General features: G+C 34.5%; 2 protein-coding genes and 1 pseudogene across 3 annotated transcripts; all 3 read right to left on the bottom strand.

Annotated features, from left to right (window-relative positions):
- Nucleotides 1-5,792: 5,792 nt before the first annotated feature.
- LOC149004232 (transcription factor CPC-like) lies at nucleotides 5,793-7,033 on the bottom strand. The gene is made up of 3 exons (XM_089169118.1): nucleotides 6,584-7,033; nucleotides 6,399-6,489; nucleotides 5,793-6,314 (listed from the first exon to the last, which is right to left on the bottom strand). The coding sequence occupies exons 1-3, from the start codon at nucleotides 6,642-6,644 to the stop codon at nucleotides 6,224-6,226; spliced, it is 243 nt and encodes an 80-aa protein (XP_089025244.1). The 5' UTR covers nucleotides 6,645-7,033; the 3' UTR covers nucleotides 5,793-6,223.
- A 586-nt stretch (nucleotides 7,034-7,619) lies between these two features.
- LOC149004231 (protein translation factor SUI1 homolog pseudogene) lies at nucleotides 7,620-8,729 on the bottom strand (annotated as a pseudogene). The gene is made up of 2 exons (XR_016175582.1): nucleotides 8,560-8,729; nucleotides 7,620-8,256 (listed from the first exon to the last, which is right to left on the bottom strand). The product of XR_016175582.1 is annotated as a protein translation factor SUI1 homolog pseudogene (transcript).
- Nucleotides 8,730-9,224: 495 nt separating this feature from the next.
- On the bottom strand, nucleotides 9,225-24,059 carry AUG4 (HAUS augmin-like complex subunit). The gene is made up of 13 exons (XM_089168160.1): nucleotides 23,843-24,059; nucleotides 23,710-23,757; nucleotides 23,429-23,554; nucleotides 17,729-18,082; nucleotides 17,377-17,476; nucleotides 17,245-17,275; nucleotides 16,375-16,468; nucleotides 16,190-16,261; nucleotides 15,993-16,051; nucleotides 12,960-13,028; nucleotides 12,803-12,854; nucleotides 11,335-11,412; nucleotides 9,225-11,255 (listed from the first exon to the last, which is right to left on the bottom strand). The coding sequence occupies exons 1-13, from the start codon at nucleotides 23,966-23,968 to the stop codon at nucleotides 11,178-11,180; spliced, it is 1,287 nt and encodes a 428-aa protein (XP_089024286.1). The 5' UTR covers nucleotides 23,969-24,059; the 3' UTR covers nucleotides 9,225-11,177.
- Between the last annotated feature and the right edge of the window lie 1,767 nt (nucleotides 24,060-25,826).

The raw sequence follows: 25,826 nt of genomic DNA, 5'->3' as shown, positions 1-25,826 counted from the left end.
TTGGTTTTATGTGTATTAACAATCTTTCACGTGTATATGTATGAATAGTCATTTATGAGGGTATAGAAAATTATCAAAGAGAGGAGGGGATAATATATTTCATACATATGGCATGGTGATTAACTTTTACAAGAAAAAATATGATAATTAATTAATTTTTTTATTCATATGGTAGATCTCATAATAATACTATGTCTATAGAATTTGAACATTTGGTAAAACTTGTCAAAAATTTGGTTGGGCCAGCTCTCAAACAGAAAAATTCATTTCAAGTAATACTCATAGGTGCCCATTAGTTATAAGGTTGTTGAATGTATTATGAAATTAAATAATATTTCGAACTATATAATGTGAAGTAGTAAATACAAGTGAGTTACTAAAAAGCAAAAAAAATAATATATATATATATATATATGAGTGAATTAAGTGAACGCAAATGTGTGATGTTTATTAATAATGCTAATCACGTGATGTACTTTAAGAGTAATTTATTTATTTTTTTTCTTTTTTTTAAAGGTGATTTAGAACTACTTTGTTCATACATTATGCATGATTTTTTGTTAGCAAAATTTCAGAGACACCTCAAAATAATTGGCGAAAAGCATAAACACCCCAAAACAATGCCAAATTTGCAATCACCTATTTTTCCTTTAAAATATTAATTAGTTAAAGAAAATCATGAATATACTTTTAGTTGTATTATTTTATATCTTTTTATAATATAAAATGGCAAATTGAAGAAGATGAAAAAATTCATGGAGAAATAAATAAGAGGAAATTTAGGATTCAATTTTTAGGAGCAATATCATGAAGTCACAAGAGGGTAAGGGTAATATAGGAATTATGAAACTATCTAACCATGACTTAACTGAATGTGCTAACGAAATGTACCATTGTGAAAATTTAAGAGACAATTTAGAGTGTTTGTAGCAATTTAATATATTTTTCAGGTGTTCGTACTTTTTGCCAATTGTCTTGAGTTGTCTCTAAAAATTTTATTTTTTTATTTAGAGATACATTATGTATGATTGAGGATAATAAATAACCATACAAAATCCACATGAATGGTCGAAATGTTTGTGGTTATTTTCTTTTGTTATTCTATGTATTTAGTTATATTTTAATACAATTACTTCAATTTTTCTTCTATTTTTTTGAAGAATAAGTTTGATATTCCAGAGGCAATTGAAATACAACTAATCTATAAAACGAAAATCTTAGGTAAATCGCCAATGCAGGGTTGATTGAGTGGTAAAGATCCATACTTCTCAGTGGAGAGGTCTTGGGTTCAACCCTTGCGGATGGCATTATATTTCCAGTATTAAAAAAAGCACCAGTACCCAAAAAAAAAAATCTTAGGTAAATTTTAATTTCTAATTTCATAACTATATAAATTAAATTAAACTATTTATTATTTTTTTATTTATATATATACTAGTAAAATTCGCTAGCCATGCGTGGGGAAGGGAGTAAGAAAGAAATCTTAGAAAAAAAGAAGAAAAAAAAAAAACATGTAAAAGTTTGAGGAAAAAGATGAATTATAATTTGAAACTCAAATTTACCAACATCTTACGAAAAAAAATATAGAATTTCCTGTTATCCCTTTAAGGTTGAGAAAAAAAACTATGAACAAATCAACCCTAGAATAGCAAAAGATCTTGTTTATTATCGAAAAAAGAATAACATATATAAAACATTTATAGAAGAGTAATATTTTGATGCATCTCTTTCTTGTGGTCAGGTGGGAAGCAACTATTTTCTATCAATTCAAAGCACTAGGCTTGAAAATCTTATATTACCTTTAATAATTTGTTATTTTTTGTCGTTAAATTAAATCTATGTTGAAATTCAGTAGTCATCAATTTTTGTTTGGAACACAACTAAATGTGCACTTTAAGAAACTTAAAACCTAATTTTAGGAGATCGTAATCCAAGTATAAAAAAAAATTTAGAAAATAATCATCATTGATACTGAATAAATGTTTGACCATTGAGTAGGACTACTAGCTACTTGAAATAAAGAAAATGTGAAGTCATTTATCGCAAAATATATGATGCAATTGCCAATCAACACCATGTTAATCTTAAGCCACCGATTCCTGAGTTAGTGGGAGCCATACATCTACTACTGATAATTTTCTTAATGTATGTTGGGTGAAAGTGAAGAATAGAAACGACTGTAAATGGTGTATTCTTTTAATATAACACGGTTAACACCACCACCAAGATGAAAGTAGTTTCATGATCAACACATTATGGAAAATCTTTCTCATTTATAATGGACAACACTATGATAAAGGGAATGATGGTACATGACACGTGAAAAATTTTCAATCAATAGCCTATGATTAGTCAGACAGCTTGTATAGTCTTTATCTATCTTTTGAGAGGACTCTATTTTTCAAAATGCAAGAACATCATCCACTTTCAAGCCAACATCCTGTAAAGAACAAACATAACATGCGGCTAAGAATTAATGTATTATGAGACTAAAAGTTCATCCTTACGAATATTTATCTTTGTCCCTACTCTCACTTTGGTGACGCTCATGTTGCCTTGAGCATTATTCCTTGATGCTTTAAATGATACTTCTCTCTTTTAGTTGCACTTAAACAGGAATTTGAGAGCGAGAGTATAAAATATAAAAAAAAATGAATAATTATAGAATTATTGATCTGAAATAATATTTTTTTAAGTTTTTTTTTTTTTTTTTTTTTTTGTGGTTTTTTGTTTTGTTTTTTGTTTTTTTTTGTGGTTTTTTTTTGGGGGGTTTTTTTTTTTTTTTTTTTTTTTTTGGGGGGGGGGGGGTTTTATAAATATTTTTAAGTTTATTTTTTTTGGATGCCGTTATGTAATATTGAAAATGGGGTTGTAGTTAATATTGATTATTATTATATTGTGAAATAAAATTATAATATTAGGTATTATTTATTATTGTATACAAATCAAATGATTAAAGACTTTTAAGGAAATAAGAAAAGTAATCATTTTGTTTGAGTTCATGCTTTTATATTAGCAGTATGATAGTATGATATAAGCTTTGGGTTTTATTTTGGATTATTCTTATAAGTTTAGATTAATTTTGAAATCCCTAAAATGTTATTATGTGGAAATGTAAGTAAGGTAGAGATTGGAAATAGAGAAAAGTAATCTTATGTTCTAATTTTTTGTAATTTTACCATTGTAACCCTGTTTAAGTAGTAATTTTGCACATGTTTAATGGTACCCACATAAATATATATATATTATTTTATGACAATAAATCATAAACAACTCATAATCTATTTATGTTCTTACAAAAAAATATAAATTTATGTTTAAAATTAATTTATTTTAATGAGAAAAATGAGTCATAAACCATACCAAACACATCTATCTATAGATATAAATCGAATAATCATAAATTTATGATTAAAACTACACCAAAGAGATCCTAAAGCTAACACAATAATTTACATGATTTGACAAACACGACTTATAGTTCATATTGGATGAAAATTACAATTATTTGCTCTAGGATCTCTCAAATTACAGAAAATATATAAGAACGAAAGATCCCAAAGGGTCTTCTCTATTCTTGCCCAACATGGATTGCAAGATCATTAGCTAGAATCGATCCATCCTTCTAGTGGATTGCCAAGCAAGTTTTAGTATCCGTCTCTAATACTAAATGTTTTAATATCAATGTATAAACAAAGGTAAAAGATCGAATCTCCTCGGGGCCAGGGGTGAAGCCCCGCCTATATTAATTATATAAAAAGCTCCCCTGAGGATGTAGTTGTGGTGCGTGCAAGCTAGCCCCGATGAACCTCAGATCCAAAAAAAAAAATCTTTAAATATATATAAAAAATATTGGACCAATATTATAGAATATCATCCTTTTCTTATCATGGAACTATCCCTCTCAATCTCTTATTATTGAGGCCTCACATTGAATATCTCCACTGCAAAATGTGATAGTGTTGGAGGATCTTTCTTTAATCTTTCCCATTCGAATCATGTGGAACTTGCATTGATGTTAATTTTCCTCTCTACCCATATGTCTTCTTGTTGATTGAATTGTATATATAGTGAAAGTTGTGCTATGTGAGATCTTCTACATGAAAGGTGTAAAAAATTTGTACTTAAAAAATTTTTTAAAACTTAGTTGTCAAACTTTGCAGAGGACATTTTATTTTAGATATTATTTTGGGGAGGAAAAAAAAAAAAAAAAAAAGAAATCACATTAGTATATTTCTCTCTGGGGAAATTTTTTGGGACACAACCCTTACTACATAACAAGATCTAATGAGTGCATGTAAGACATTTAAGAAAAAAAACAAACCATCTTTCCATTTCCTTTTATGACTTGAAAACCTTAGCATTTGTTCTTTTCCCCTATAAGATCCTACTTGATTCTTGTTGAGAGGTTTATAAAACAAAAGAAGTAAACTTGTACATAACTTTAAGTAAATGTGTCAAGTCACAATCTTATGAATGGAAAAAGTGAAGTTGTAAATAACTTTTACATTTTGTCCTTATTTCAACTCTTGGAGTTAATCCAAAACCCAAAGTAAAAATCATCCATTGCATCAAATCTAGCTCTCACTCAGTCCACTAAGAGTATCAATATGTCAAAGATTTTCAGCTCAATTAGAATGACTGTCTTTTTAACTTTCAAAGTGAAAAATGATTAAGATCACTAAAGTCCTTTTTGTGGGGGCCATGTCCATGGCTTTGAATTCCAATTATTTGAACTCAAAAAAAAAAAAATCTTATGATATTATTGATTACAATGAATGGTGTGAGATATTAGGCTACTAAGAAGTAGCTCTCTATATGAAGAAGATAAAGATGTTAAAGATAATAGAGAGATTAAAGAATAATATATTAGATCTAATTTGGGAGTTATGAGAGTCATTTGAAGTGTTATACATGTATTTTTAAATGTTTTTTGGGTAGAAGAAGGTTTATTAAATAAAATAATCATGCTTATAGCCTATAGCTTCAGATAAGCAAAATTGTTGGAGCCAAGGAATGAAAAATGACCAATCCGGCTTATGCATAGTAGATAGAATATTTTAGGCCAGAGAGTCGATAATAACATCTATATCTCACTGAACAAAGATAGAAGAGATGATAAAGACAATTAAAAAAACAATTCTCATATTTGAATCAAGTCGTACGATTCAAGAAAAAATCACTTCAACCATCACAAAAGAGAAGGATGTCAAGAGCAAATCCATCTTCAAAATGGGTACAAGAATTTGACAAGAAAGGAAAAAAAGCCACATAGATTCCACCCAATAATAGAGTTGTTTTGATATTTTGGTTGGTTTGGTTTGGGTTGATTTGACTCACTTACAAGGCTACAAACCAAAATAATACGAGGCTCTGAAGCCGGTTCAACTTTTAAATGCAGCCAACCACGTGGTACGACGGGCGCTCAAAGACCTGGCGAATGATGGCAACCCAATAGCGCTTATGTCAGCACTGTGCTGCCAACAGTCGAAATCAGTCTGTCTCACAAGTGGTTGAAAGCAAGACAAACGGAAGAGATCGAAATCTCGACCAAGATTTCGATCCCGACCACTGGCAGCAGGTGCTGAGCGTTTAATGTGCAGCATTCAAGTCTCTGTCCTTTGGAGCTTAGGGCTAGAGTGTCTTGTGTGGATAAGAACATATATATATATATCTGGGATTCTTGATGAACATGAACAAATGGAAAATAACTAGAGTGTCTTGTGTATTAAGCTCAAGAGGAACACTTGGGGGCAAAAAGTAAATAAAACCATTCAACAGAATCAACCAAGCTATCAGATAAGCACTATGACTAATTAATTCCTCAAATTGTTCTGTGTATATCAGTTACTTTGTTTTCTTTGTTATTCTTCAAACCTGACAATTAACAGTATCAACAGTCTCTACAGCTTGAGAGTGCATATTTATCCACAGAGAATAAACAATTGCTTTACTCATAGACAATTATTAGTCTTCCAAATTTTGTTTGCATATTTATTCACAGAGAATAAAAAATGCTTACTCATAGACAATTATTAGTCTTCCAAATTTTCTTTCAAACCTAAAGCCAAGAAGACAATAAAGAGCTCAGAACTTGGTATTACAGAAAACAGTTGTAATTCCAACTTCCATGGCCAAATCTAAATTACATTTGCTAGTGTACATTGATGGGTGACCTCAAACAAAAGCTAAGAAGTTGTTGAGGTGCCTAAAAGCTTTGGTTTCAATGATTTGAGGAAGAATACTTGGAAGTCCAATATTTCTCAATCTCCTCTGCTGTTCTACCTGGGATTCTTCCAGCTATCAGAGACCACCTGAGAGCCACAAAACCAGACCTTCAGAATCAATTTGACAAGACACAGAAAAAGGAGACAAGAAACTCAGAAACTTAAATAAACCTCTCTCCAACTAATCGAAACATCCGAGCAATGAGATCCTCTTCATCCTCCGAGAATTCCAGCTTAGGGTCCTTAGTTGTACTGGTGCCCTCTGGAATGAAAAAAATAGAAACAAAATGAGAAGGGTTAGCAGAAAAGGTATGAAGGAATGTCCTTGAACCCAAGTAAGGATTAGGGGTATCAACCTTTGGCATACTTTGAAGAAATATCAGAGGAAGAAGATAGATCATTATCAATGCCTCCCATGGTTCTTGAGTGCTGATTCTCCTGACCCAACTATTCAGTTTTCAAAGACTTGCTGTTCTAGTCCTTTGATGGCTCTGCAAGGACTAGATGACTTATAAAGAGAGATTGGAGTCAAGAAGATGAATTAAAGTAGCAACTGTTTAAAGGGTTGGAATGGGTGGTCGGGCTGGGAGGTATGACTGGTAGTTACTTGAGATATTCTCTGATCCTGTAATGGCTTTCACTAGTCACCAACAGCTCATTTGTTCCAAGAATCATCCAATTAGTTTGTTGGGGTTGGAAATATTTAGCCATCAATTTGTCTCCACACTTCATTTAATGATAAAACCATACATTGTAATATCACTTTCTAGACTTCTTTTGAGCGTGTTAAAACTCCTTTGCGTGTTAGAGAACTCAGCTTTCATGCTTCATTTCAGGGAGTTCTGCTTGCAGATTATGAAATCCAGTCCCTATTAAACTGTATCAAGATAAGCCATATCATGCTGAGCTGATGTGGCAACCATACCAAAAACCCTTCATTATCTCCAGCCCACCAATCCATGAATGAGAATTAAAAAAGTTAACTAAAGATGAAATGAAAGATACTGTGTGCATATAAAACCTGGATGGAACTCTCTTCCTGTAACTTTCAGCAAAAATTTTCATCTTCTTTTTGTTGGATAAGTCAGCAGAGAAAATAGTTATTTTAAACAGATTATCAGATTAGTATCCTATTGCTTTCAATGGACTTTGTAATCAAGACTAACGCAATCAACAGAACCATATGGAAGAAACTTCCTAGCTACCTGTTTATTTCAACTAATATATACTTGAAATCAAAACCCACAGGCCTTTCTTTATGCAGAACAAAGTAATTCTTTCAGTTGGAAGCTCTTCCTAAAACAACCCATTTGTTTGAACAACCATCCAACTCATGCACACACAACCGTGTAGTAGTGGTAAAGAAGAAATCATCGCAGAAAATTATCAGGAAACACAATTCAAATTCCACTGAAAATGTATGACAAATGGTGTTTTTATTTTCAGTAATACTGGTTAAAGCTTTATTACAACCCATAATTTGGAGTAGTGTTCATCACACTACTGCTCAAGAAGATAGAAGACAAATAGTTCATACAAATAACCCTCTTAGAACTTTCAAGCACACAAAAGTTAAAAAAGATATTCCCACAAAGTGAAGGATCAAAGACACATTTTATATCACACACCATAATCATAACACATGCAAATTATTCAGTTCTCAGAAGCCATGTATCTTGATCTGTTCTTTCTTAGCAATGCCAGCCTTGGTTAGAAAATTGGACACATTCTTCCTTTGATCACCTTGGAGTTGAATAATTTTTCCCCCCAGTTTTTCATCAGCCACAAGATTACCATTACAACAAAACTCCTTCTTAAGGGCCTTGAGAATCTTCTCAGAGTTGTACTCTCCTTTCAGCCCTTGCACTGTGGTCAAGCTCTTTTTTCCATTCCTCTGTTGTATACGTATGTGTATATAGTCTTTTCCCCAGGTGGAGCCAGAGTCCTTAGCCTCAGCAAATGGGTTATAAGAAGAAGGGATCTCAACAACGAATTCAACCATGTACTTTGAGTGGTGAAGAATTTGAACCTGAAACACAAAATTGACACATTAACATTAGTTAAACAGAACCCACTACAATATAGAACACAAAGGATCTCCATACTTGGAATCAAGCATGATAACCCACCCACCCAATCCTTCTAAAAAGGATTAAGAAAGCCTTTAGGAACTCAAAACATAATTATAACCCAGATTAGCTTTTTGGCTGCTTCAAACAAAATAAATAAAATCTGCAATTAAAAACGAGTAATAGAAAACTAGACAGCAAAACCACCTAATGATCCTAAAAATAGCAAACCCAGTACTAAAGAAGGTAACGAAGACATTTACCTTAATCAGATGAGTTGCAGAAGCCTCAGATACAGAGACACCAATGAATGCTAATAGAATTGATTGAGTTCATCTCAGTCATATCATATATAGAAGTTTACGAGATTCTGATTCTTTTTTCCAGAAATGTTATGAACCACTGAAGATCGTTTTAAATTTAATAATCAATGGAATTTCGTGGTGATGATTAAACTCGAATACTCTCAGATGGAAGATGCGTGACGCCTTTGGTAACAATTCACGCCCCTTTTTACATTTAAAAATATAAAAGAATATTATTGCAAAGTAATAAACGCAATCAAAGCTTGGTTCCAACGCTACTCTAAGAAATTTCATATTTTTATTTGGCGGTTCTCAATAATGTAGAAGGAATCCGTCCTCAATAAATAAATAAAATCTTTTTTTTCTTGCAAAGAAATTAAGGAAACTCATCCAGAAGCGAATGATTCAAGGCTGTTGGTGCTTTTAAGTTTGACTTGATTCGGTATATGATACGATAGAAACATAAAAAATCAAAATTTAATCAGACAAAGTGAATGTTTTTCATGGTTTAAAATTTTAATTCTTAGACTACGATTTCTCCTTTATATAAAAACTCTCCTATAAGAATTAGTCAGTAAGAGTTGGAATTTAATCAGAAAACTGAATAATTTTCATCGTTTAAAAATTTTTAATTCTTCAGGGCTACGATTTCTCCCTTACATAAAAACTCCTTCTATAAGAATTAGTCTGAGGTGAATATAAGAATTAAAATTTAATCAGAAAACTGAATAATTGCCTAGTTTAACATTTTTATTCTTTGGGATTAGCTCCTTCCTTGTATAAAAACTCTCCTTTAAAGATTAATCGAGATGAGCGAAAACTAACCTGAATACCTCTTATGGTTCTATTAACATGTTAAAAAAAATAGCAAAGAAACTTGTTTAGCACCATGAAGGTTAGCTTTGACATGTAAACAATTTAATCCCCATGGGTCATAAGGTAAGCAGTTATGATCACAACAGGGTTGAACAGAAGTGATAAGACTCAAAATAAGGAGATTAAAAGGACCAATACAGATAAGCTAGACAGAGACCACATTCTCATGCTTATCCAACTAGATCACCCAAAAACAAATATGGGTTCTATGTGGCAATTGTAGATCACAAAAAAAATAACCATTTTCCCCCCAACAGTTCCCTCGCAGAGAGTACACAATAATTTAAAATTCTATTGAAGTTTTGAAATTCAGGTGAACAAGCTTCCAATACTCCAACCATTTATAATGAAGAATGAAGAACCATGCACCTAATTTTATGGCTGAACAACCAGTACTAGTACACATTGGGCAACATCAATGACCAATCAGGATTAGAGGAGGAACATCCAAAATTTCAGAAACAACAGAGATGTCCTTCTCTGACCTTCTCTTCCCATACTGGGTTCCCCTGATTTTCAGAGCCAGAATGAGGATTTTGGAACTACTGTTCTGTCCAGATAGAAAATGATAATTAAACCCTAAAGAGATCTTACAGGATATCTCTAGTCTCTCCAAATTATTGCATAGGTCCATTCTTCATATTCAAATATGATCCCAACAGATAACGATAACAGAGGCAGAGGAGAAAATGTTAAAAAATAAGGTCATGGTAACTCAAGGTATCATGGAAACGACAAGAACCAATAGGGCATCAGCGACCTGGTACTGAATTTTCACATGACGTTTTTTGCCCTTTTTTGGAAACCCAAAAAAACACATCCCCCACCGGAAGAAAGCTTCCAAAATTGTCAATGTCTGGTAACTGGGACAAAAATTACTTCTTTAAATCAAAGCCAGAAAGAGAAGATGTATAAATTGGTTTTCTAAGTGCCTCATCTCACTAACTCCTCTTGATAAAATGATAAAAGGATTACAAGGGAATTAACAAGAATTATCCTAACAATCAATTTTAATACACACTCATCAGGATAAATTTATAGTAAATGAGTTTTTTCACTAGTAGTGGAGACATATTCAAATACCTTACCATACATCTACTAGCTTCTTCTGTGCTTCAATTATCCCCAACTCATGGAGATGAATGGGTTTCCATTGACAGCTTGCGAACAATTTACAGTAAAGAATACAGAAGTGAACACCTCCAGGGCATGATTACAAGGACCTGAGTTCAAAGCAGTAAAAAAAAGAACTACCAATATAGCCAACAATTCACAACACAGCAGCTATGTGATAATGTACAAGGTTAAAATTACTAAGAACCCTATTTTCCATTTTTTTACAACTGAACAGTCATAACCCAAATATTCCATGAGGACCTTCCACCTATCTCAAGTATCTTGCTGGGGAGACCTAATTGGGATGTTCAGTGCAGCACACTGAATCTAAATAAATGTTTAGTAGGTACCTAGACCTTAAAAATTCAAATGGTCTGACTCCTGATAAAGCCAGATCATATTTCCCAGATTTTTTCCTGAGGTAGGGTGCTTTGCAGTGGACATGGTGGTGGAGGCTGAAGAAACCTAAGACCGGTGGATGTATGGTACCCATTTTTAAAAAAGATGCCATCAGATTATCTCAGAAAAGGATGAAAGAAACACACATTTTCAATCAACAAAATGACCAGAAAACTGCAAGACATTTATGTGCTTCGGTCTTCCGATGGCTGTTTTAGGTCCTTTTCAACTTCAAGAATGGTCCACTGCATACTGTTCAATCCCTGCAAAGAAAATTGAGAAGTTACCCACCCCATAGGACTCTGAGGAAGATCACAAACAGTAAAATGGAAAGACAATTACCTGCACAATATCATGGTACTGCCTAGCAATTGTATCAAAATAAGGATCAACTCCCTGATATTCACGAAGACGTGTAACCTGGTACAGAAATTGAACCATGAACCATGAACCAAGAGAAAATAAAAACCCTACAAATTATTTTAAAAAAAACAAAAACATGGTAGAAAAGATTATCAGATGGCCAATTGATTCTCATAATCACATGAGGGATCCAATAGTTTGGCCACATGTCAAGTTTCTATTTCTGGATAAAAGGTCCACCAGCTATCAACCTTTTCTATGAGGATCTTGCAACATATAAATACAAATAAAGTCTTCAAATGTGAAGAGAAAGACAGAGAGAAGGCCTAGACCATTCATATCAGCATTTGATTCAGCAATCAGCCATTTACACATATTCACATCCAGACACATCAAAGATAGATTTGTGAAATTGATGGACTTAATATATTGTGGGTTGTTCTGTTATCTGGTCTTGAAAGTAATGAAAAATGAAGGTAGTGCAATACACAATGGTTAACCATCACAAGTGATCGATATTTTGGTTTGCATCAAGTACCTGTTGGTGGTATGTTAGTGATCCACAAGTATCAAAAATCTAAAGTAGAGTGTTCCAGTAACAAGACTTCCAAAAATTTTATTAAATGAATGACTACTCAACATCTTTCACTATATTAGAAGCCACTTCACCACCTAGGTAAGACAAAAGTTGTGAGATCCGTCAACCAGAGGAAAAAGAAAGATTCTAATTCATTTATCCAGTTAAACTGATGATTCATCATTTCAACAGAAAGCAACAAGTCATAAGATGTATATTTCCCACCCCCATTCCCCAACCAAAAAAAAGAAAAAAAAAGCCCACCTAAAAGATATACCTGCTTATGAAAAGCAAAAACCTTTATATTTAACATCAAGAACCATAAATAACATTAACATCTTACAAAACAAGGAGCACCTCTCCGTTTTAAACTTTGTCAATGATGATCAATCATATGACAAAGGTCATGGGATCTGTAATATAGGCATTGTTACTGTTGCAAAAATCTGAAAGTACTTTTCGATTAGAAGATGCACTAAAGTACTTTTCAATTAGAGGATGCACCATCTGATTAACAATATAAGTTACCCAATCTTGACATGTGTCCAAATTATAGTTCTTATTGGCAACATCAACAGTGCCTCATTCAGGATAGATTGGGGACCTAAACCTGTAACCAGCACAGTAAACTTTGCCAGCTTGTAAGTGTTTTTGACACATGGCACTGGTTGGACACATCATGCATCGATATGGATATATATCTTCCTAAGAGGCAGGTTAACTAATGATGGGATATTGAATGTCCAGAAAAGTGGTTTTGTCCAGCGTCTATAAGCAAATCCACAGGAAACTGGAGCAACATCCAACGAAACCTGCAAACATACTGCAACATATTTTGACATTAAAACTTCAAACTTCACAGGGACTCACTGCTTTATTGTAAGCAATTGAAGCTTCATCTGTGGCCTCTTTCAGATACTTCCTGCGAATAAGATGGCATTCAGTAACTCTATAAACACAAAACAAACACATTAAGTTAAATAAGTCATCATTTCAGGGCAAGAAATAACCAGTCATTGTTACACACCTAATCTTATGGAGAGCTGGTATTGATTCTTGGGTGTAAGTGTCACGTAGGAGTAGATGTTCCAAAACCCTGAGACAAAGATTGGCTACATCAAACACTATAAAGCAGAATTAGCATGCCAGGGTCCCCATGTTCCAACACCAATCACATGGCTTAAAGGCAGAAGAGGAAATTATTGTTACCATACAGTTCACATCAAGGTACCACATTAATTAATGCTGTTTTCGAACCATATGAATGAAAAAAAATTTCATTTTAGTTGGTCAATGGGTGTAAGTTAATACTCTGGACAGGAAGATACATAATTTGTACATTGAAACCAGAACATATGAACTAACTTTGGGTTTCATAGAAAGATGCTGGATGACTCATTATGATGATGACCTTATGCATGAACTGCACTGGAACATTCAAATAAATCAAGCTCATTCAAATGGTCAATGTGATTTTCAGATGATGCCAAATAAATAAGCAAATAAGAAAAGATATTTAATTCACATGTGTTATTCTGGTAATCAGAGAATAGAACACAACTTAGAACAGCCTTATCTCCTAAATACGGTAAGCTACATGGATTCCCCCCCCTCCAAACAGGTTTATTCAAAGCCACAAAAGATTTCATTCCTAAGCTTTACATGTCTTTCCTCACAACTTCTATCGCTATGTTACACTTAGACCTACCACCAGCTCTTTTGGCATCTTCAATCTGAAATAAATCACTAGTCTATTTAGTATTTACTATTTATCATGGTCGAAGCTAAGACCTAAAATGATTGCTTGTCAGAGCTCCCTATCATCAATTTTCACCACCCCAGCCGTATTCAATTGCTGATACAGTTATACATCATATACTCTAATTGTACCCCAGGGGATCTAATCTTGAATGTCCCCAGTCAACTCTTCCACGATAATGCAAAACAGAAATGGGCTTAGAGCTGAACGTCGGTGTAATCCAATTTTATTGGGAATTTAATATCTTTTCCTCCAACAACTGTTAAGTAGTCACTACATTATTATGTTCTGTGTCCTTCAATTCTACATGATACCCCTTTGATAATTGTGGTCAGTTATCAGATTGTATTTGCCTCCTCAAAATTGGGTTACATATTTTTGAGTTGACCCATAGTAAGGAAGTGTTTGGCATGATTTTTATCTTTGATTTTTACCCGAATAAATACATATATATATATATATATATATATATATATAAGAGTAGTGTTTGGCACAATTTATACAGCCTATTTCTATTTAAAAAGAGTTGAAAAAATACAGAAATTAAAAACAGGTTGAGACCTCTTTTTATTTTTATATGAAAAATAAGTTTCATTTGCTTTTTGCGGTGCTTTTAAAACACACGTGACTGTAGTGCATCACAGTGAGGCTAAAACAGTAATTTACATTTCAGTTCAGAGTAGATGTATCTCTATCTGGTCCACAACTTTTTTCTTTTTTCTTCACTGACATTTCTGCCATTGCTTTTTTCACTGCAATGTCTCCGCAGGTCGGGCCTCTTCCGCCCACGTAAACAAATTGTATAGAAATGAAGTGCCATACTCTTCCCAAACGGGGTCATTTGGATTTTCTCTACTTTTGAAGCTCCTTTTTTTCTCCGGTGATTGAGGGGAGTCACAGGTATATGAGAATTGAAATTTGAGGTTCTTCTCAGGTGTTGTTTCCCATTCATTTTGATTAGATTAGTTTCTCCAATTTGTAAAACTCGTATTACTTCAATGGAATTATGGAAGAATCGATGATGATATAGGAATACACGTTTCAGGTACTATATATCACGCTCATCCAATCAGAGATCTGAGCCATTTAATCACCATTACTGGTACATCAAACACCTATCAACAGACATTTGAGGAGATTTCTCCTATTGTAAAATGTAAATAATTATCAAATTGAAGTTTCAATTTCATGTTCTTTTGAAGATGGATTGCCTATCTTACTCCTGCGTCACCTTTTTTGCAGCATTATGCTGTAAACTACCTTCGTTTATGCACATCATCAGGTTCTGTCTGTGGCTGGAATTTTATTCTACATATTTATTCCTTCTTGTTTCGGAAGGCTGCAACTGTTCCCTTAATTGTTACTCCATGCGCATAGAACGAATGGAATGGAATCAATAATACCTAAGCTTTCAAAATCACGTAATCTTATGAGCCTGAAACAGTGGGAAGTTTCATTTTTTATTGAAGATAACAAACATTTCTTTTCTTTCTGAAACTGGCGGACAATCAACATTTTTGCCAGCAATAGCTAAGTGTTTGAACTAGGTTTTATGAATGTTCTTATGAACTTTGAAATTTAATGTAAAAATAAATGTTTATTCATTTTATTTTATTTTCGTTACAGGTTTTGTGTATACTGTTGCTTAAGAGTTGGTTTTGAAGGTATTGAACTTTTGAAGAACTAGAAGAGAATGCTTGAAAGGATATTGTTTACTTCCAAGCTTCCATCAGTTCATATGTTCCTGACTCTTCTCTCTAACTTGACAATTAAGAAAGGAAACCCATCACAGTGAACTCGGTTATGCATTAATTTTTTTCTTATTATGACTAGGTATGACATGTGATGGGTAGACTTTTTAAGTTTAGTATTTCATGTGTTGTTCAGTATTATGAATGTATAAAAGTTTTTAAACTTATAAAAAATCATGTTTGCAGAAAGATATGCCAAAAATAATTTTTATTAAAAGAACTTTTCTACCTATTGGTTACCAAACACTCTTTGCATTTCGACCCAAAATGATTTATAGTAATGATTTTTGAAAAATAGGTAAAAACCATAAATGAACGTGCCAAACATAATTGGGTAGGCTACATGGATTCTTGCCTTCCAATCTGCTCTGTTTGAGACCAATGAATTAATTTATGCATAACCATAATTGTGAATCCCCATTAAGTCGGTACAAGGCTATGATGTTGTTGTTGTGTAAGCATAATTTCAAATGAATTAATAAAGGACAAGGAATATTGATGTCAAAAAGTAATCAAAGCTTTGATCAGACTAGAAAATGTGGAAACGAACCTCAATTTCCAATTCATTGTCTCACACCTCTTGCATAACCACGTCTTTTTCAGTTCATCCTGTTCAATTAACGAGCATACAAACATATTAAAGGTTTTAGGCTCAAAAGCAAAACACAACATATTATCCACTATCTAGATACATCAGAAGCTACTATATGCCTGTCAATCAAAGCAAGCACCAAGCAATAAGCTTACATATTGATGTTGTTTTTGCAGCTTCAGATCCTTAACGAGCATAGTGAGCACTCCAAATATCTGCTCTAGGACCTTTATGAAATTTACAGTAGTAGTATCAGTTGCATGAAATCAGTGGAACTGAAGGATAAACAAGGATTGCAAGTCAAGATTCTAAACGGGAGAGAAAGATGTTGCTCAAGTACATTATAGTATTCTGTGAACTTTCTATCTACTGAATAAAGATCCTCCCGGAGAGCAGCCTCTTCCCTTTCAATTTCCTCGGTGATTAATTTCACCCTGACAAATGAAATGAATTGTCAAGGCAAAGATCAATGTAGCCAACCCCATTTAGTTGGGGACAAGGATTCTTGTTGTCGTTAAATGAAATGAATTGAATTTGGATCACCATCTTTAAGGATTTTGGAAAGCATTTCTTCATAAATTCAGAAGGGGAAAAAATGTTAAAGAAACAGAAATATGGGTTATATCTTCACAGTTCATCAAGTAACAATACAATTTTACACATTTATCCAACTGCCACTGACTTTTGTTTCATAGAAAGGTGGCAATCAACGAGGCATGCTTATTATTTAATTACTTCTCTTGGGGTGTACAAGAATATTGTTGAGGCTTTTTTCCCTTCTCTTTTTTTTTTTTTTTTTTTTTTTGGGGGGGGGGGGGGGGGGGGAGACGGGGTGGAAGATGGAGATTTGGTTGACAGAGGGATCTTTTCTAATGGTTGGAGACTTGGAGTACATTAGTGATTTTCCATCCGACCAACTTTCCTTCCTCTATCTGTACTGGTCACTGTTACTAGGCACACATCAACTTTGCACTTAGTAAAGCTGGACAAATCAACATGTGAAGGGCACCAGTTCGTAGGCTGCTGACATTGCAGTACAAATAAGAGGCTAATTATTCAACAAAAATAAAATGAGTACCATATTATGTAACTGCACGTCAAAGATATTGAGTTTTAGATTCTTTTGATCCACCAAGAAAGATTCTTAAAGTCTTAAGACATTAACTATAAGGTTGAAAAGATCAATGATTAAAGGAAAAGATAAGCAAACCTCTCTGGAAGTCGCGCACTGGATGAAGTGTCTACAAAATAAAAGTAGCAGTCTTAGTCTGCAACAAATTCATGGGACAAATTTTGCACAGATATAAACAGATACAAACTTCTTATAAGCTTTAAAACCCACCAATATCATCCATTACAAAAGCATCAGCTAACTTGTCACATTTAGCTTTCAGACGAGCCTCAATTTCACGGGAGAGTGACGTTTGATACTCTGTTATGTCCTACAAGGATATAGGTAAGTCTCAGCAACACCAAAAAGATGGTCTGGCTGAACTTTGAAGCACTACTCAGTAATGAGCCATGGAAAGGAGGGGGGGGGGGGGGAAAGCAGAAATGTCCATGTCTAACCATAAGTTCTAAGCTCTAACTAATGACCAAATATAAAAGATTCAACAGACACCAAACAAATGAATTTCTCTATGTGCCTGATGCATTTTGATAAACAATGAATAAACAAAATCCAAGTAACATACCACATGATATGGTGTTTGCTGGAGCTGAGTTTGCCACAAGTAACTAGGTGTAACCCCAAGAAAATGATTTGGCACTCCACCAATTCCAAGATCTACCATGTCAGTACTGCCAACAGAATTAGCATTGTTTGATGCACCAGCAGTGCTATTCGCCAAACCATTTGCATAACTTGTTGAATTAGAGCTTGAACTGATTGTGACACTGGTACTAGTACTATCAAGTGAGCTCCTTGACATTGTACTCCATTTCTCAATTTCGTCTTCTTGAATTTCGCCATCCTCTGAAAGAAGAGGAAGTCTCAACCTCTGAGCTGCCTCAGCAACAACAAGCCTGTGCTCTAAAGCCTCGTAAACCTATAGATGTTAAAAAGGTTCTAGTCAATTGAAAACTATTGAAGCATCAAAACATTTGATCACAACTAGGTGAATGCTAGAACAATATCTGGGCTATAACAATGTAGATTGGATGAGCTGGAAGAGAAGAAAGAACCAGTCAGCCCGTCGAGCCTAAACCAACCAGGCAACCAGCCTAGGCCTTTGGGCTCCTGGTCCATTTTCATGGGCCACATCTAGGCCCAACACGGGACCTTTATTAGTTTCTGTTGTGTGTATTGCAGATCTGAAACATATAACCATGGGAATGAATTGGCATTTACATATGATGGTCCGGTCATGAATTGTTAGTTCTGTCCATGTTTAAAGGATTGAAGTACTGCTAGTTACCACATATGAGTCTGTGACCTGTGCTTGGGTTAATTTGAACCCTAGAATAGGGATTGTTTTGGTGAATAACTGCTGCTTCTGAGACCCATGGTTCTGCCGGTTGTAGACATGTTTTTGAAATCTATGAAGATGTTAGCCTCAATAAATTGGTTTCGGAGTCATGGAAGAGGAATGTACAAGGACCCTCAATCATATTCATGATCTTATCCATTGAATACCTCAGATAATGCAGGAAACGCCCAAAAAATGGAGGCAAATATCCGACAAGATGACTGTCATTCTTAGTCAAGGTTGTTTTGAATTTCTAGGAGCAAGAGGGGGCGGCCAATTCATTATATAGCCAACAACGACCAAAAATTCATGGTTCGAGGGGGCACAGAGGGTTTGCACAACCGAACAGCCCACTTTGAGGACTGGATTAGGTAATTTTCTGAATTTGATGACTCACTAAGGGTTTGACAGACTTGAAAGAACCGTGAAAACTCAAACCCAGAACTTCTTATTTGATTGGTGTTTCTATAATTACTTTGGAGTGGTATACACTGAAAAAACAAAAGAGAATGAAGTTGGCTTGTGCAAAGCTTATCGAGCCTGCAAGGGGATGGTGGAACGACCAAGAATGAAGGTTACACAAAGAAGGTACAGCACCCATTACTTGGAATGATATAAATGATGAGCTAGACAGTGAGTACCTTCCACAAACTTCCCAAGTACAATTGCATAATCAACTGAATTACTTACAGCAAGCCACTTTTTCCATCACACAGTACATGCAACAGTTTTGACTTGTTTGCTCCCAAATGGGGAATCGAGGAGAATGACCAAGCTCTTGTCTCAATTCAAGTTGGGTTATGTCCTAAGAATATGTGGGCCAGGTTAAGTTCACATTTATCATACACAGGACATCTTTCAAAAGGCTCTAAAAGCCCAGAGACAACAAAAACATGTTGGGCCTCAATCTGGGAAAACACTAGGACAACTAAGAGTGTTGCTTCAGATCATCCCACAGTTTGACCTTTACAGGTCCAAGTCCTACTACTACTGATGTGAACCCGAACAAATAAGAAAGCCAATAACAATTCTGGAGGAGAATAGGGATAGGTATAATGAAGCTAGAAGGATAAGAGGTGTAAATGAAGATATATAGGTGGTGGCGCCTAGAGTCCACAGAAAGGTCACTTGATTCTCACCATAGGAGTTTCACCAAGGCACACTTGTTCTCACAACAAGATTTTTTCTCCCATACCCCCTTTCTGGGTATAGACACTACATTGGAATATATATCTGATCTACAAGTTGAAAAAATGAAGTCCATTGTTCCACCTGCATATCTAAATGAGAGGACCCTTTCTTTGAAGACAATAACAGGAAGGTGAACTGGTGGGGGGATGAGAAGAAAAAACCAGCCAACCCATTCAGCCTAAGCCCAACTAGCCCACCAATCAGGGCCCTTGGCCCAGCTATGGATTAACCTTCATGGACCACACTTAGGACCAAAACTACTTATGTCATTCTGATTCAAACGGATCCAAGTAGAAGCGAATAACTGGGATCTGAGGTGAACCAGTAAATTTGGTTAGTCAATATAGGATTCTAGAAAAAGACTAGGGTTTAGGGTTGGCGGAACCTAGGTTTTGATGATTATGTCAAGTGATTGTAGAGGAACCTCACAGTGAAGGTTCGATGAAGTTTTGATACTGGATTGGTAATTATTGCTGAATTTAAACTAACAGATTATCAGGGTTTGGTTTATAAGTTTCAGAAAAGAATAAATGAATGAATCTAGGGTTTTTTAGGGGCAACATGAGGTACAGCCAAGATCAAGTCCCCAGAGGGTGTGGAGGAGTTCCGATCGAAATATGGAACAATTCTGATCATAGTTGTCAAGGCGTCGCCTTGGCGTCTGGGCGCTTGTGGAGCCCTTGAGGCAAGTGTCGCCTCACTTGTAGCCCATAAGGCGATCGCCTCGGGCTCTGAGGCGTCGCCTAGGCAACACCTCAGGTGCCTCGGACAACTTAGACCCCTGGATGACCGCCTTTGTGTATTTAAAAAATAACAATATTTATGATTCCAAATCTAGGGTAGAAAAGGAATTGAAAATTAGATTCCGATTGAGGATCAACTAATGGTTGAATACTTAAGGTGTAACATGGGATCATGGTTAGTGTAACATGGGATCATTGTTACATTAACAACCAAAAAAAACAAAAAGTTGGAGAATTAAACTCGAGCTGCTTGAGTCAAAACCAAAACTTCCACTGTAAATCACTAAAGCCCTAAATCTCTTGGCCTCCTCTTCCTCTCGATTGACGATGGCGACGACAGCGACGACGACGGCAACGATTTGTTGCAGCGACCATTCCCTTTGATCTCCAGCGACTTCTTGCTGTTTTCTTTTCTTTCTTTTTTTTCTTCCTAAATAGTCTGGTACAAAGTTGCAGCGGCAGCAGCATCTCAGGCAGCGGGAGCAGCACTCCGGCAGCAGCATCTCAGGCGAAGTTCCACTGTTGTTTCATACTTTCTTTTTCGTTCTTCTGCTTTTTTTTTCCTTTTCCTAAAAAGTCTGGTACAAAGTTGCAGCGGCAGCAGCATCTCAGGCAGTGGGAGCAGCACTCCGGCAGCAGCATCTCAGGCGAAGGTTCTGCTGTTGTTTCTTACTTTCTTCTTCTTTCTTCTGCTTTTTTTTCTTTTCCTAAAAAGTCTGGTACAAATGCTTTTGCAGTTGCAGCGACCCTCAAATCTGAAGTTGCAGTGGCAGCGGCACTCCGGCAGTTCTTGTATCACAGCGTCTCAGGCAAAGGTTGGCAACTTCAACTTCGCGATATTGTTTTTCTTCTTTCTTCTGCTTTTCTTTTTATTCTCTGTTAACAGATTTTGTTAACACTAACAGCAGTAAACTCCGGTGATTTTGTTCACCATCTTCTCAGGCGACGGTATGTCAACGGCATTCTTTTTTTTTCTTTATTTTCTATGTTTTAACCATGTTGTAACTTATAACTTATTAAGTATAACCGACTAACCGAGACTAGTTTATTAGCTTACAATCTACTGATTATAAAAGATATGATACATTTATAATGAATTAGAGAATTAGAGTGTATGAAATGTAAACTAAAAATTTCACTTAAAACGCCTCGACCGCCTCAAAAGCGCCTTGAAGGGCACCTCGTCGACTCATCGCCCCAACTAGCTAAAACCGCCTCGCATCGCCTCGTCGCCGTGACAACTATGATTCTGATGGCTGGTTTGGTCTGTGCAGATTTTAAAGTATACGAATGATTCCATAGATGGATGAAGTTAGGTTTTATGATCTAGAAGATTATGAGAAGAAGGATAGGGGTTAGGGATAATTCAACTTTCCAGTTGTTGAAGATTTTTCTTGAACAGCAGCTAAAAGAACAGTTTATTTGACCTTGAAGTTGCAAGAATTTCCAGCAAGTAGAATGTTGCCCAAGAAAATCGAGTATGGCAGCCTTGGGGTTGCTTGAAAAGTTCGGCAGAAGGGGATAAGGCACAGAATGGATAATTCAAGAGGCAGCAATGCTCAAAACAATATTTTTTGTTCATTCACTTCAGGGTTCAATTCAGCAATTACAACTGTAATAGCCACAATGGTTGACATAGGTTTCAAACTCAAAAATAAAGCTAGGATTCAATGTCAAGTACCAATTAGGACTATAACTCCAAATAAAACTCAAATAAATGAGTAGGCTTCTGCCAAAATTTGGTGTTGGTGCAGGGGGATCCCTAAACCTAATGTAGTGCTGGCATACGGAAGAAACCCAAGACCTGTGGCTGATTTAGACATCCAAGCTGCATCAAGTACTTAACACTTAATGCATGCGTGGGGACCTATATTAGTCTTCTACTTTGAGTATTTATGACATGAAACACGTAGCCATGTAAATTAGCTGGAATTATATGATGGTTTGTTCTAGGAATGTTGATTTTATCTATGTCCTGTGTTATTTTGCCTTGTGGATTTCATGATATATTGTCATTTCTAATTATAGATCTTAATTGCTAGTTTATGCCTTTATATATAATTTGAAAACAACCTGTTAGACTTTCATCATACTTGTGACTTAAGTTGGGTATAAATCTCCTGTATTGGGGGATATTTCAGTGTTTAACCCACTGGTTTTGAGCCCCATAACTCAACCTATTATGGGTAGGTTTCTGAATTATATTACAATGTTAAACTGAATCCATCATGCAACTGCTACTAGAAGACAAACTAACAGCTATCCTAATAAAGAAATACATTTCCCGCATCCAGTTTAGGTGGTATCAAGTGCCCTATGTTCCTGTTCAAATCACAATGCTCTTTCCAGTGACTAAATAGATTGATTCCCCAGAAGTTAGGCTGCAACAGACAATGAAACAATGGCTCGCCACCAGTGAAGCCACATGTTATTATAGTATCCGATAACATTATTGGAAACAGTCTATAAATGTCAATTAACTTCTTCAGCAGCTGTACCATTCTTTGTACTGCAGCCTTTATAGGGTAACAATGTAAAATATGCTAGGCATAGCAGATAGATCAAGACATAGCTAGAAACTTAGCTCGTATATTTGAATAACTTTTCTATACCACATTACAATGTGAACCACAGTTGTCATGGGGTCTATGCGACCCAATGCATTGGCAAAGGTTTGCAAGTAAAATTAATTGAGTCACCATATGTGATTTCAGATTCAGACAAAATGGAACTGAGGATGTTACGCCAAGTTGGCCTTTTTTATGATAATTTTCTGTGACTACTCTTCAACTCAACCCCCCCCCACCCCAAAGAAAAATGATCGATGATCGACTCTAAATAAGGGATGAAGGCATTCATCGTAAGTAGCACTGAGTAGTCACAGAAGTACGCACCCAGCTCCAGTACAGGCACGCCTTCTACAAATACATACAATATTAAAAAGTAACAATTGTGTATGATTTTTACTTCAAAACAAATAGACGATAAAAACCTGAGGGAAGCTCTTCGAACCAAGCTGCGGGAACAAACTCTGAATATCACGAATTCCTCCAAGGTTAGCAACTGAAATTGCCTGTTGATACTCTTCCACCATAGCCATTGCTTCCACATAAATTGCCTATGGAACCCCATAAAATCACCATTAACATAAAAAATAAAAAAAATAAAGACAGTTACGAAATTCACCTTTACCAAACCAGTAGCAATGCAAGAGAACGTAAACCCTAAGTCCAGATTTACCATCCTCATCTAACTAATTATGCAAGAACGTACCATGGCCTCCAAATAACGCAATCTCTCTCTCGACATTTCCTCTCTTGCCTGTATCGGCAATCAAAGACGGGTATTTTGAATAATAAATCAAAATTATGAATGATGATGATACTGTGAATGGGGGGGAACTTACAAGTTGGAGATCCTCATATACGGTTTTGGATAGCAGAGAATCATCAGGAGCCAGACAATGTCGATCCAACTGTTCGATCAGCTGCGTGACGTCGGCCGCTAGGGTCTGTCCTTGTCCCTTCACCATTTTTGGGTTTTCTCTTCCTTCGCGATCTTTTCAATGTCTGCGATTTCTCAAGATTTTCCCCTTCGAAAATGCAGAGCGCGCATCAACAGTGCTATGAATACGTAAATCGGAAATTTCATTTTGGTAAATTGCGTTGCAGGTCCCTGACATTTAGAAAATTTTCACTCTCCGTCTAATTTCGAATTTTCGATCGATTTTTACGCTTTTACCGAGGCTTATTTTTTATAATTTCTATGATTTATAATTTGGAAAATTAATTGTTTGGTTTTTGCACATTCTTAAATGAAAAAATGATTTTTTAATAGAAATGAAAAATAAATTCTAAAGTAGTAAACGGCCCTGTTTTCAAATCTATAGAGGCATAATTCATAAAATTAATTGTTTGGTTTATCTACATTTGTGGAATGAAATCTGTGAATTCATTATAAAAACTATTTGGTTGACGTGATTCTTATGAATACGCAAATGTTTAGCTCTTTTCTAGTAAGGGAGAAATCTATGGATTTCACCCATACTCATAAGTCTACGGGTTCACGTTTTTAGTGTAGAAAAATTAATCTCTAAATTTCATGAATCTAGGAATATTCACAACCAAATGGGTATATGAATATATTATAATTATTCTATGTATTTAGTTATATTTAATATATAATTATTTATTTATTATTTTTTAATAATAAATTTGATATACTATAGACAATTGAAATACTATTAAGTATTAATTTATATGAATAAATTTTAAGTAAATTTTTATTTTTAATATCATAATAATACAAATTAAATTATACTATTTATTTTTAATGGGTTGAATAATTATTCAAATCATTCAGTTACAAAATTTTATATGTTTCAATATACATATTATGTGGTTCTTGGAATGTTCATTTTGTTATGAACTATAATTTGAAGTATTGTTAACTGAATAAAATTATAGTTTTGCGATTACGGAATAAAATTATATTCAAATTGCCGTATTTGGTTAATTTGATAAGAGGACCTTTTAAAGTTTATTGATATTTTAATTTTGATCAACCATTAGATATTTAACTTATGTTATCTTCTACAATTGAGAGGATGAAGGAGAATAACTTAAACAAAATGATAAGAAATAAAATAAAATAAAAATAAAAATAATTTAGGTCAAAGACCCAATAAAACGAAAAGATAAAAAACATGTAGTTTCCCTATGATGGATCCTAGGAAAAAAACATTAGGTACTAAAAAAATTAGGTAACATATAATAAAGAAAATGATTATTAAGTAATTATGTATTATTGAGAATGGGCCTGCAATTAATATTGATTATTATTATACTGGTAAAAAAAGATTATAGTTTTGTACATTATTTATTATTGTAGGCAAAACAAATGATAGAAAATTTTTAACGAAATAAAAATGTATCCATTTCTTTTGAGTTCAAGTTTTTTATTTAAGATAGTATGATATTGACTTTCATTTTGATTTTGATTCATTTTTATTAGTTTAGATATATTAGTTTTAGTATCCATCAAATATTCTTATGTAGATATGTAAGTACTTTTTTTTTATGCAAGAAAAATAATGTTTTATTTTAATTTTTTATAATTTTATCATTTAAACAAGAAAGTGATAAGAAAATAAGGAGGTTCGTTGTGAAGTAACTAAACAAATAGTTGAGACTTGGGACCATAGAGCACCGCACCCCCTGTTATTTTAATACACAAAATGAGCCTCTAATTATTATTTTTTTTTTTTTTAACTTTGTATAGCCTAGTTTGGTTTTAGGGAATTTAAGTCTATAACCAACTCAATAGATCAGATGGTTTTAAAAAGCTAAAGCTATTATGGATATAAAATTATTCATTTTCCTTAGTGGTGA

Source organism: Hakea prostrata, chromosome 9 (genome assembly GCF_041222555.1).
Source record: "Hakea prostrata isolate BN-2017 chromosome 9, UWA_Hpros_2, whole genome shotgun sequence".
Lineage (NCBI taxonomy): Eukaryota > Viridiplantae > Streptophyta > Magnoliopsida > Proteales > Proteaceae > Hakea > Hakea prostrata.
Note: the sequence above shows the minus strand (reverse complement) of the source record. Positions and strands in the feature narration are given on the sequence as shown.

Coding starts and splice junctions, on each gene's coding strand:
- LOC149004232 (XM_089169118.1), bottom strand. CDS start 6,644: ATGGGAGGCATTGATAATGATCTATCTTCTTCCTCTGATATTTCTTCA. Junction 6,490..6,583: donor TTCTTCAAAGTATGCCAAAG/GTTGATACCCCT, acceptor TTTTCATTCCAG/AGGGCACCAGTACAACTAAG. Junction 6,315..6,398: donor TTTCGATTAGTTGGAGAGAG/GTTTATTTAAGT, acceptor TGTGGCTCTCAG/GTGGTCTCTGATAGCTGGAA.
- AUG4 (XM_089168160.1), bottom strand. CDS start 23,968: ATGGTGAAGGGACAAGGACAGACCCTAGCGGCCGACGTCACGCAGCTG. Junction 16,469..17,244: donor AGTGCGCGACTTCCAGAGAG/GTTTGCTTATCT, acceptor TTCATTTGTCAG/GGTGAAATTAATCACCGAGG. Junction 16,262..16,374: donor AGTTCACAGAATACTATAAT/GTACTTGAGCAA, acceptor AATTTCATAAAG/GTCCTAGAGCAGATATTTGG.